This window comes from Ursus maritimus, unplaced genomic scaffold (assembly GCF_017311325.1).
Source record: "Ursus maritimus isolate PB19 unplaced genomic scaffold, ASM1731132v1 scaffold_16, whole genome shotgun sequence".
NCBI lineage: Eukaryota > Metazoa > Chordata > Mammalia > Carnivora > Ursidae > Ursus > Ursus maritimus.
This window is the reverse complement of record NW_024424008.1, coordinates 12,415,165-12,427,758: the sequence shown is the minus strand read 5'-3', so window position 1 is coordinate 12,427,758 and position 12,594 is coordinate 12,415,165. Positions and strand designations below refer to the sequence as shown.

The following is a 12,594-nucleotide window of genomic DNA, read 5'->3' as shown; positions in this document are numbered from 1 at the left end:
ACTGATACTGTTGGAAGGGACCTTAGCCATCGTCAAGCCTAGCTGTCCACTTGGCCGTTATGTGAATGAGGAAACTGAGGCCCCGGGTCTGACAGGGGGCTGGTGGGAGATTTGGGCTAGACCACCGTGTGTTCCCAAAGAGGCTGTGGGGGGAAGAGGGCGCGGATGGGAGTCGGGCAGTGCTGGCTCTGTGTCCTGGCCTACAGGGCAGGGAGTGGCCAACACCACGGGCTCTGGAACCAGACTCCTGGATTTGATCCTGACTTAGAAAAATAGCCTTTCTAAATTTTGATTTCCTGCCTTGCAAAATGGGGATGATGTTGCTCTTCCTTTAGTCCTCCCTACAGGGCTTCAGTGAAGATAAAGGAGACAATGCCTATGGAGCAGAGGTGGCCTTTTATTACCATTCCCCGCTCTGGGCATCTTGGCTCCTGCTCCTTGCAAGGGGCATCTTTGGGGTTAAAAGGCCCATGAGTTGGTGAACTCGGGGTACACTTGGCCTCCAGCCATGTTCTGTGTCCCTGCAGTCAAGGCCAAGCTGAGCAAATTCTAACCTTTACACGGAAGCTCTGGCTGCCTCCTCCCTCCAGAGAGGAGCTTGCTGGGTCTGGGGCATGTCAGCGGGGAGGGCTTCAAACGGAAGCCCAGCCAAGCTTCCTCCCTATACAGGTCTCCAGGGATAGGCATCTGTGCCTGGCACCGCCACTACATTGCCTCCTGGACTCCTCCCGGAAACCCCGTAAGGGCATCACAGCTCCCATTTTCGAGGTGAAGACTGAGGCTCGCCGAGTTAAGGAGACTTGCTTCTAAATAAAGAGTTCCCTGGGCAGATTTGGAGGGCTTCCCAGGGGGATGGGAGCACATGTTGATTGATTATGAAGTTGATTCATGGAAGTACTACTTTGGGGGTTTACGATGTGGCCTTTCCATTGAGAGGCTGTCTCAGTCAAAGGTGATCAAAAAGTGACACCCCTCTTCACTCCTGTGGGACCTCCTTTTTCCAGTCCCTCCCCTAACTCAGCACCTCCCTCCTGCCTCAGGGCCTCAGGGCCCAGTGTACCCTTCCCTATCCACCCTCCTTCCCCTTCCCCTTCAGACCTCACCCCAGGAAGGCTTCACTACCCTGGTTCCCCACTAATAAGCCCACCATGATCTGGGTGCTCTCATGACTCTTTGGTCTTTACCGTCAGAGCCCGATCACCCTCTGTAATCAGATATTTATTTGTGTGCTTATTTATGAGCCTGGGGCCCTGCTGACAGTGAGCTCCCTGCACTTGGCTCCCGTCCTCTGGTTTACTACTCTTTCCCCAGTGCCTGGCACTGTAATCGACACATGCTGGGCCCTCAGGTATCTGTGTCCTTCCTCTCTAAGACGGAACAGCACTACCTGCCGCCAGTGCTGTTCTGAAGATTAACTGGGACAAAGCTCTCCAAGGTGCCTGGCCCAAAGTCAGGCCAGCCGGGCCCAGCCCGGGCCCATTCTCTAAGGACCTGCGTATTTCTCAAGCTGGTGTGGAGCAAAGGGAAGGGAAGAGGGTCCTTGTGGGATGGCAGGGGTCTCCCCTGTTGCGAGGCCCACAAAGGGAGCCTTGTGTGGGACCGGTGGCAGGATGCCTTGTGGGACAGCTGGGCCCAGGGCTGCCAGGCCTGGGCTGTGCTGGGCTGGGCACTTGGCCACAGGCAACCCTCTGAGGACCCTTTCATCTGAGTCCCAGCTGCCACTTGGCTGGCTGGCTCAAAGCCCAGCCGCCTGGAGAGGAGAGGGGCTGGCAGCTTTGTCTCAGGAAGAACAAAGAGTGGGAGGAGTGGGAGGAGGGCAGAGGGAAGCAGTGCTTGCTCTTGGAGTCGGGCCAAAGGGAAACAAGATCCAGTCGTAGGCAACACCAAGGGGCTGTTTGAATTCTTTTGTTGCCATAGCATCAAACAAGAGAGGATTGCAGAGAGCATCTCAGGCCACATCCCGGCACCCACCACGTTGGAGTGGGGAATTAAGGCCGAGGGGGCAGAGCCTTGCCTAAGGTGATACACGAATGGCAGAGGCATAACTAGAACCCTGGTCTCTCGTCGCCCAGGGCTGAAGGACTCTGGAAGAGCCGCTTCCTCTCTGGGAGCCTCGGGGCCCTCATTTGTGAAGTGAGGGCCTCAGAGGCAAAGTGGAGGGGCTGATTCCTAATTTGAATGCGGAGCATTACATGTGCCCATGGATATAAAAGGAAGACGAGATCCATTCGAGTTGGGCTTTGAGACTTGTTTTCCACGGAGAATGAGCTGTGGGGAAAGGCATTCTGAACAGCATAAACAAAAGCAGGAAGGCATGGGAGTGCAGGCTGTGTTTCAGGGCAGCTGGGGCTGGGGAAGAAACAGGAAATGAAGCTAAACACCCAGGCTACTTGGTCATGTCAGAAGGACCCACTGTCCCTCCGAGTGTCCAGCCCTCCTTTCCGGGGTAAGGACCCTTCAGAACTCAGCCTCCGCATGGATTCATCCTGGCTCACACGGCTGATCGGCCTGCCGGGAAGAGCAGGACTAGGCAAGGGTAAGTGGGCACGGGGGCTGTGCGGAGCCTGTGGGGGGCTCCCCACCCAGACACGGTGGGCGGCGAAGCCTGCCCTGCGCAGATCCCAGCAGCCTCCCCGTGCCCGATCCCATTTGCAGAGTCAGAGTGTTCAAGGTACATACTCTGCCCAGTGTCTTAGCTCATTTGGGCTGTTATACCCAAAATACCATACGCCGTGTGTCTTGTAAACAGCAAACACTTCTTTACAGAGCTCTGGAGTTGAGGAAGTGCAAGATCATGGTGCTGGTAGATTTGGTGTCTGCTGAGAGCCCACTTCTTGGTTCACAGATGGCCCTCTTTTCACAGTGTCGTCATACCGTAGAAGGAAGGAGCTCGCGAGCTCTCCGGGGGTCTTCTTTATAAAAGCACGAATCTTATTCATGAAGGCTCCAGCCTCATGACCTATTCTCTTCCCAAAGGTCCCACTTCCTCATACCATTACGCTGGGCATTAGGCTTCAACATATGAATTTTTGGGGAGCACCAACCATATTGCCCATTCAAACCATATCACCCAGACACAAAACAAATCTTCATAGTCACAGAAAGAGAATTTTGGATGAGAAAGACGCGGAGTCAGGTTGGCTCTGCCAGTTACCAGCTGTGTGTCCTTTAGCTGCCCACTTAACTTCTCTGAGCCTTAGTCCCCCCATCTGTAGAATGAGTCTAACTGCTTGGATGGATTGATACAAGTGTCTGTGTTCAGTGTACACACTCAGCACATAATTAATTTCTTTCCATTTCCCTCCTTCACTTGACGCAGCTGACCCCTCTGCTGGGAAGAATGCCACACAGTCCTCTCTCAACAAACCTCTCCCTCCTTCAAGACCCAGCTGCCATGCCACCTCTTCCATGAAGCCTTCCCAGATCTCCCAAATTGAAAAGCTGACTTCTTCCTGGAATGCCTTGTGCTTGTCTTATGGTGTTGCCTTTTCTTTTTTCTTTATTTTTCTCTTTTATACTTTTTCATGCTCGCTGCAACGAATAACATAATGCAAAGATTAAGGGAAAAAATCAATAATCTCCCCTGTCCATTTCCTTTTTTTTTTAAGATTTATTTATTTATTTGAGAGAGAGAACGCGCGCGCGAGCGAGAGTGTGCGAGCACACTGAGGAGTCGGGGGAGGGGCAAAGGGGGAGCGAGAGAGAATCTCAAGCGGGCTTCCCGTGAGCACAGAGCCCAAGGTAGGGCCTGATCCCAGTACTATGAGATCATGACCTGAGCTGAAATCAAGAGGCGGATGCTTGCACTCTCACCTCTCTCTCTCATAAATAAATCTTCTTAAAAAAAAACAAAACACTTTGTATCCAGATATAATTTCCACTGTATAGATTCCATCAGATAACTAAGATTTAGTTTTGTTTCATTTTGGACCTTTTTATTAAGTTTTTAATTTTAATTCCAGTATAGTTATCATACAGTGTTATATTAGTTTCAGGTGTACAACATAGCAATTCAACAATTCTACGCATTACTCATTGCTCATCATAAGTGTATTCTTTAATTCCCATCACTTGTGTCACCCATCCCCTCACCCACCTCCCCTCTGGTAGCCATCAGTTTGTTCTCTATAGTTAAGAGTCTGTTTCTTGGTTTGTCTCTCTTTTTTTCCTTTACTTGTTTGTTTTGTTTCTTAAATTCCACATATAAGTGAGATCATCTGGTGCTTGTCTTTCTCTGACTGGCTTATTTTGCTTAGCGTTATACTCTCTAGTCCCATCCGTGTCATTACAAATGGCAAGATTTCATTCCTTTTTACGGCTGAACAACATTCCATTGTACATATACACCACATCTTCTTTATCCATTCATCCAGTGATGGACACTTGGGCTGTTTCCATAGTTTGGCTGTTGTAAATAGTGCTGCAATAAACATAGGGGTGCATGTTTCCCTTTGAATTAGTGTTTTTGTATTTTGGGTACCCAGCAGTGCAGTTACTGGATCATAGAGTAGTTCTATCTTTAACTCTTTTTTTTTTTTAAGATTTTTATTTGTAAGTAATCTCTACACCTAATGTGGGGCTCCAAATCACAACCCTGAGATCAAGAGTCACATGCTCTACTGACTGAGATGGTGGAGCCCCCTATTTTTAACTTTTTAAGGAATCTCCGTACTCTTTTCCACAGTGGCTGCACCGTTTGCATTCCCACTAACAGTGCATAAGGGTTCCATTTTCTCCACATCCTCCTCCAACACTGTTGTTTCTTGCGTTGTTGATTTTAGCCATTCCGACAGGTGCGAAGTAATATCTCATTGTGGTTTTGATTTGCATTTCCCTGATGGTAAATAGTGATGAGCATCTTTCCATGTGTCTGTTGGCCACCTGGATGTCTTCTTTGGAGAAATGTCTGTTCATGTCTTCTGACCACTTTTTAATTGTTTATTCAATTTAATTGTGTAATTGTTATTTGGGTTTTTTTGGGTGTTGAGTTGCATCAGTTTTCTATGCATTTTGGATACTAACCCTTTATTGGATATGTCATATCTTCTCCCATTCAGTAGGTTGTCTTTTAGTTTTTTTGTTGATTGTTTCCTTTGCTGCTCAGCTTTTAATTTTGATGTCGTCCCGATAGTTCATTTTTGCTTTTGTATCCCTTGCCTCAGGAGACATATCTAGAAAAATGTTGCTGCATCCGTTGTCAGAGAAATTACTGCCTGTGCTCTCTTCAAGGATGTTTATAGTTTCATGTCTCACATTTAGGTCTTCAATCCATTTTGAGTTTTTGTGTGTGGTGTAAGAATGTGGTCTAGTTTCACTCTTTTGCATGTGGCTGTCCAGTTTTCTCAACACCATTGTTAAAGAGACTCTGTTTCCCATTGCATATTCTTTCCTCTTTTGTTGAAGATTAATTGACCATATAATTGTGGGTTTATTTCTGGGTCTTCTATTCTGTTCCAAGATCTGCCTCATTCTTTTTTAATAGTTACATAGTATTCCAAGGCATCAACAAATCAAAAATCATGGTTTATTTAATGGTACCTCTAAGTTTCTAATTTTTGATGCCACAAACGAAACAGTGATAAATGTATTTGTTCATATCCTTACAGCGCAGTGCTTTTATTTCTTTTTTTTCTTTTAGCAGTGCTTTTATTTCAATTGGATAGTCTCAAAAGTGGGACTATTGGATCAAATGGTATCTGCATTATTTTATTTTAGTAGATATGACCATATTATTTTCCAAAAAGATCACAGCAGTTCACATTTCAATCGGCTAAGCTGGATGAGCTATTTCCCTGCATTCTTACCACCTCTGGCATATTCTCAATATTTGCCAAAATGATGGATTAAAAACAGCACAGCATTGCTCCTTGGATGGCATTTTCTTAACCCCTACACAATCTCAGTAACGTCAGTTCAGTTTTTTTATTTTTCATTTCTAGAAGTTCTATTTGGCTTTTTTTCAAATCTTCCTGGTGTTTTTTTTTTTTTAATTTATTTGAGAGAGAGAGAGAATGAATGGGGTAGGGCGAAGGGACAGAGAGAGAGAGAGAGAGAAGCAGACTCCCTGCTGAGCAGAAAGCCCGATGTGGGGCTTGACCCCAGGACCCAGAGATCATGACCTGAGCTGAAGGCAGATGCTTAACCAACTGAGTCACCCAGGGGCCCCTGTCTGGTAATTTTTGATCATATCTTCTTGCTCTCTTTGCATGTTCTACATAACCCTTATATTTATTTAAGCACATTAAACACTTATTTTATATTCTATATGCAATAATCTCAATATGTGCGCAGCTTGTGGATCTGCTGACTCTTGCTCATGGTATCTTGTTTCCTTTTGTATTTCGGGACTTTAGATTGTGAGCTTGCATTTGTTGGACTGCGTGGGTTCTTTCAAGTTTGGTGTGACTGTGGACCTTCCTCCAGGAAGGGTTTTCATTTTCTTTGTCAGGCATCTGAGGGCACTACCAACGTAGGTCCATTTAAATTAAATTCCTAGCTGAGGTTGCTGTTTTTGACCATTAAGAAAGTGAATATTTGGGGCGCCTGGGTGGCTCAGTCGGTTAGGCGTCTGCCTTCAACTCAGATCATGATCTCAGAGTCTTGGGATTGAGCCCCACATTGGGGTCCCTGCTCAAGGGGGAGCCTGCTTCTCCTTCTCCTCTCTGCTCAAGTTCTCTCTCCCTATCTCTCTCTCAAATAAATAAAATCTTACAAAAAAAGAAAAAAGAAAAGAAAAGAAAGTGAATATTTGGGTCCCAGATCCATTTGAGCTCTAGCCTTTTCAGGAAGACTTTTCTCCACCCAGAACCAAGGAATAAGACAGGTACAGCATTCCCCTTTGAGTGGAGGATTGTTTTATCATTTACCTTTATGTAGTCTCTGATCCAACGTCCTACCCTGTGAGTGGCCCAGACTTTGTCTCCTACTTTCTCTCTTTTTTTGTTACTGTGCTTTGCATTACTGCACTTCACAGATATTGCTTTTTTTTTTTTTTTTTTTAACAAACTGAAGCTTTGTGGCAACCTTACATCAAGCAACTCTATCAGGACCATTTTTCCAACAGCATTTGCTCACTTTGTGTCTCTGTCATATTCTTGCAAGATTTCAAACTTTTACACTATGACAGTATTTCCTATAGTGAGCTGTGATCAGTGATCTTTGATGTTACTATCGTAATTGTTTTTGGAGTGCCACGAACCATGCCTATCTATTTAAGATGGCAAATCTAATCAATAAATGTTGTGTGCGTTCTGACTGCTCCACTAACCAGCCATTCCCTCATTTCTCTTCCACTCCTTGGGCCTCTCTATTCCCTGAGGCACAACAATATTGAAATTAAGACAATGAACAACCCTACACTGGCCTCTAAGTGTTCAAGTAAAAGGAAGAGTGTCATATCTCTGACTTTTAAACCAAAAGCTAGAAATGATTAAGCTGAATGAGGAAGGCTTATTGAAAACTGAGCCCAAAAGTTAGGTCTCTTATGCCAAACAGTTAGCCAAGGTATGGATACCAAGAAAAAGTTCTTGAAGGCTCAGTTGGTTAACATCCGACTCTTGGTTTTGGCTCAGGTCATGATCTCAGGGTTGTGAGATCCAGCACCACATCGGGCTCTGTGCTCAGTGGGGAGTCTGCTTGGGATTCTCTCTCCCTCCCCCTCTGCCTCTCCTCTCTCTCTGTTTCTTTCTCCTTATCGCTCTCTTCCTCCATCAAAAATCAATCAATCAATCAATACAATTTTTAAAAAAGGAAAAAGTTCTTGAAGGGAATTAAAAGTGCTACTCCGGTGAACACACAAATGATATGAAAGCAAAACAGCCTTATCGCTGATCTCGAGAAAGTCTGAGTGGTCTGGATTGAAGATCAAACCAGCCGCATTAATCCCCCAGAGCAAGGCCCTAACTCTCTTCAATTTGATGAAGGCTGAGGGAGGTGAGGAAGCTGCAGAAGAAAAGTCTGAAGCTAGCAGAGGCTGGTTCATGAGGTTTAAGGAAAGAAGCCGTCTCTATAACATAGAAGTATAAGGTAAGCAGCAAGTGCTGATGGAGAAGCTGCAGCAAATTATGGAGAAGATCCAGCTAAGATAATTCGTAATGGTGGCTATACTCAACAACAGATTTTCAATACAGATGAAACAGTTTTCTATTGAAAGAAGATGCCTCTAGGACTTTCATAGCTACAGAGAAGTCAGTGCCTTGTTTCAATGCAGCTGGTGACTTAAAGTTGAAGCCAATGCTCATTTACCATCCGGAGGACCGTAGGGCCCTTAAGAATTATGCTAAAGCTACCCTGCCTGCGTTCTACAAAGCCTGGACGAGAGCGCATCTGGATACAACATGGTTTCCCGAATATTTTAAACCCACTGTTGAGACCAGCTGCTCTGGAAAAAGAGATTCCTTTCAAAATATTACTGCTCATTGACAATGCACCTGGTCACCCAAGAGCTCGATGGAGATGTATAATGATATGGATGTTGTTTTCATGCCTCCTAATACAACATCCACCCTGTAGCCCATGGATCAAGGAGTCATTTTGACTTTGAAATCTTATTGTTTAAGAAATACATTTCATGGGGTGCCTGGCTGTTTGAGTCAGTAGAGAATGTGACTCTTGATCTTGGGGTTGTGAGTTTAAGCCCCATGTTAGGTGTGGAGATTACTAAAAAATAAAATCTTAAAAAAATACATTTCATAAGGCTATAGTTGCCATAGAGAGTGATTCCTCTGATAGATCTGGGCAAAGTCAATTGAAAACCTTCTGGAAAGGATTCACTATTCTAGATGCCATGAAGAACATTCAGGATTTGTGGGAAGAGGTCAAAATATCAACATGCACAGGAGTTTAGAAGAAGTGGATTCCAGCCCTCATGGGTGACTGTGAGGGGTTCAAGACCTCAGTGGAGGCAGTAACTGCAGATGTGGTGGAAACAGCACAAGAACTAGAATCACAAGTGGAGCCTGAAGACGTGACTGAATTGCCACAATCTCATGACAAAACGAACAGATGAGGAGTGGCTTCTCATGGATGAGCGCAGAAAGTGGTTTCTTGAGGCGGAATCTACTCCTGGTGAAGATGCTGTGAAGATGGCTGAAATGACCACAAAGGATTTAGAATATGACATAAACTTCATTGATAAAGGAACAGCTAGGTTTGGGAAGATTGACTCCAATTTTAAAAGAAGTTCTACTGAGAGTAAAGTGCTATCAAACAGCATTGCATGCTAGAGACAAATCATTCATGAAAGAGTCAATCCATTTGGCACACTTCATTGTGGTCTTAATTTTGAGACATTTTCACAGCCACCCCAGCCTTCAGCAACCACCACCCTGATGAGTCAGCAGCCACCAACACTGGGGCAAGACCTTCCACCAGCACAAAGATGATGAACTCCGTACTGTTTTCTACAGTGGTTGTTTTGTTATTGAGTCAATTTTTTTATTGCATTTTTTAGAACAGTTTTAAATGCATAGAGAAATTGAGAAGACAGTACCCCACACTCAGTTTCCCCTATTCTTAACATATTTCATTAGTATGGTACAGTTGTCACTGTTAATGAACCAATGTTGATACACTATTCTTAACTAAAGCCCACAGCTTATTTATATTTCCTTAGTTTTTACCTGTCTAGTTTCTGCTCCAGGATCCCCTCCAGAATTCCACATCACACTATATTTAGTTGCTATGTCTCCTTAGGCTACTCTTCATTGTGAGAGTTTCTCAGATTTTCCTTGTTTTATTTATTTTCATTTATTTTACTTATTTATTTGACACAGAGAGAGAGAGACCACAAATAGGGGGAGCAGGAGAGGAAGAAGCAGCCTTCCCGCTGAGCAGGGAACCCAAGGTGGGGCCAGAACCCTGGGATCATGACCAGATTGGAAGGCAGACGCCCAACCGACTGAGCCACTCAGGCGCCCCCAGATTTTCCTTGTTTTAATGACTCTGACAGTTTTGAAGATTATTGGTCAGGTATATTGTGGAATGCCCCTCTACTGGAATTTGTTAGATGTTTTTCTCATGATTAGATTGGGATTATGGGTTTGGGGGTGGAAGATCCCAGAGGTAAAGTGCCATTTTCATCACATCATATCAAGGGTACTTACTATCGTCTTGTGTTGACCTTGATTACCTGGCTGAAGTAGCATTTGTCAGTTTCCTTTTTTATTCCTTTCCATACTGTCCCCTTCAGAAGAAAGTCACCATGCACAGACCATACTTCAGGAGTGAGGAGTTACGCTCCCCCTCCTTAGGGTTACGTTTAACCCACACAAGGGGTATCTTAGCTCTTTTCATCAGTGGTCATGCTTTGACCTTTTAGCAGCTGATCTTAAGTGGATAAATATTCTACACTGGCCACCCTGTCTCTTGGAGCCTCACTTTCCTCATTTGTAAAATGGAGGTTGTTGGTCCTTCACCCCCTAGGACTGTATAGAGTGGAAAGTCTCCTGCCGTCAGTGTCAGTTCCCTCTGCCTCCCCCGTTTGGCTGTCTGGGAACAGCCTCCGACAGACGGTCAGGATCTGACCGAGGGTCTCACCGCATGCTTGGCAGAGCCAAAGTCAACCCCGGGCTCTAACCACACCCTGAGGCCACTTTGCCCCACCCGGGGGCGTGGAGGAAAGGTGTACTTCCGCCAGCCAGCCGCAGGTACCGCGCACGTGGCGGGGCTGGGCGCCCAGCCACCTGCGGGACCAGAATGATGAGTCTGAGCTCGGTGCCCCGCTCCCTGCGGCCCCACCAGGCCTCCCCCTCCGCGGGCCCGCCGGCGGTGAGTGCGCAGCCGGGAGGGCGGCTCTGTCCTTGGCTTCAGCAGTCTATCACTCCTTGCAGTGTCCCCCGTGCGTCCCTTCCTCGGGGTCTGGGTTCCCTAGCTTCTGGCGCGCCTCTGGCTGGGCGCTCTCCTCCTCTAGCTAGCTCAGGCTTTGACCTCTCCTTCCGCTCACCCGTGCCCGTTCCCCGCCTGGCCCGGTCCAGCCTCTCTTCCCAGCCCTCTTTCCTGTCTGGCCGCCTTTGTTTGTCTCCTCTCTTTCTGTTCGGTCTTTGTTTCGGCTGTTTTCGTGTGTCTCCCCTCAGTCCCCTGGCTTGTCCTGGTCCACCGCTCTTCCCCTGCCCCTCCTCCTCCCGTGTTTGGGAGCAGAAGACCCAGCGGAAGGCTGCGGGACTCTCATTCCCTCACCCACCACATCCCTATGCCCCTGCCTTCTGGAAGGGTCCTGAGTCCGCCTCCTTGCCTGCCCCCTCCCAGGGCTTGGTTGAGGGGAGTTTGCGGGGAGGATCCGGAAAAGGCCCAGTGCACTCCAGGAGTAGAACGTTCTATTCTTTCCTGGGCTAGGTGCCATCCTGAAGACTCGTAGGAAGGCAAAGCAGACCCAGCAGGGGGAGCCTGCGGCTCTCTCCCATAGGGCAATGATAACGTCATTGTGGGTGGTTGTTGACAAAGTCACCTGCTCCGTGGCAGGGCCGCCCTAGGTGCTCAATAAATGTCTGAATGAATCACTGAGCAAGACAGGGAGCCCCCACAGTGCATGACGCCAGGTAGGGAAAGACTGGCTTTTCTCAGAATACCAGGAGCTCCTGTAAATCAGAGCAGCAGGTAAGCTCCAGTCAATTGAACATGTATTGAGCACCCTGGTGTGCTGGGCCCTGCAGTAGGTACTGGTGACACAGAGGAATCTGCGATAGTCATCCCTTAGGAACCTCACAGTCCAGTGGGGGATACAGATGAGCAAATGGAATTACAAGATTACGGTAACTACCATGACGGTGGAAGTACAGGGCCCTATAGGATCACAAGGAGACAACCCACCTAGAAAGATTTCTGGAGGAATTAACTCGAAGGATGAGTGGCCCAAGTGAAGGGCGTGTGGGCAGCAAATGAGTCGAGTCCTGGAGGCAAGGGGGACCAGCGTGCTCTGGATGGGGGGGGGGGCAGAGTAGTTCTGGTAGTTGATTTTGCCAGGGCTGCCAAGGGCCTTGTAAGCCTTATTAAAGAGTCTAGGGTTTATCTGGAAGGGGATTGCAAGGTGCCTGAAGTGTTTAAAGCAGGGTGCGACCGGATCAGATCTGCAGGTCGGAAGAACTGCTCTGGTTTCAGAGCAGAGATTGGATTGGGAAAGGGCACTGGAGGAGGCAGGGAGCCATGGAATTGACCAGGACTGAGAATCACCAGGGCTTGGTTACTGATTACTTAGGTGGGAGGAGGTTGAGGATAGGAGCAGATTGCAAGATTACAACCTGGATTTCGGGCTCAGATGACTGAGATGGGGAACAATGGAAAAGGTCAGGGTTGTGGAGTGGAGAGAGATCTAGAGGGGCTTGGGCGATATCTCCCCATTGACTCTACTAAGGGTGAGCTCAGGAAATGTCTGAATGTTCGGCAGGGGGTTTGCAGGTGTGTAGTGACCCTTTAGACTATAAGTGGGTGAGAGCTAGGTGTGTCTGATTCATCCCTGTGCCCTCAGGGCCGGCACTGGCCTGACACCCAGCAAGGGCCCCTAAAGATCATGTTTCCCCAGCCCATGCACACAGGGGAGATAGGCTTTCCTACCCAGAAATGTTTCAGCAGGGTCAGCGGGAGGTAGAAAAGGTAGGGAAG

At 47.2% G+C, this 12,594-nt stretch overlaps 1 protein-coding gene across 1 annotated transcript in view; it reads left to right on the top strand.

Moving 5' to 3' along the window:
* Positions 1–10,626: 10,626 nt before the first annotated feature.
* The window catches only part of KCTD14 (potassium channel tetramerization domain containing 14), a 5,394-nt gene continuing 3,426 nt past the window's right edge, over positions 10,627–12,594 (top strand). Inside the window, 1 exon segment of the mRNA XM_040630905.1 lies at positions 10,627–10,767. Within this exon segment, the coding sequence (XP_040486839.1) occupies positions 10,696–10,767 (72 nt within the window). The 5' untranslated portion in view covers positions 10,627–10,695.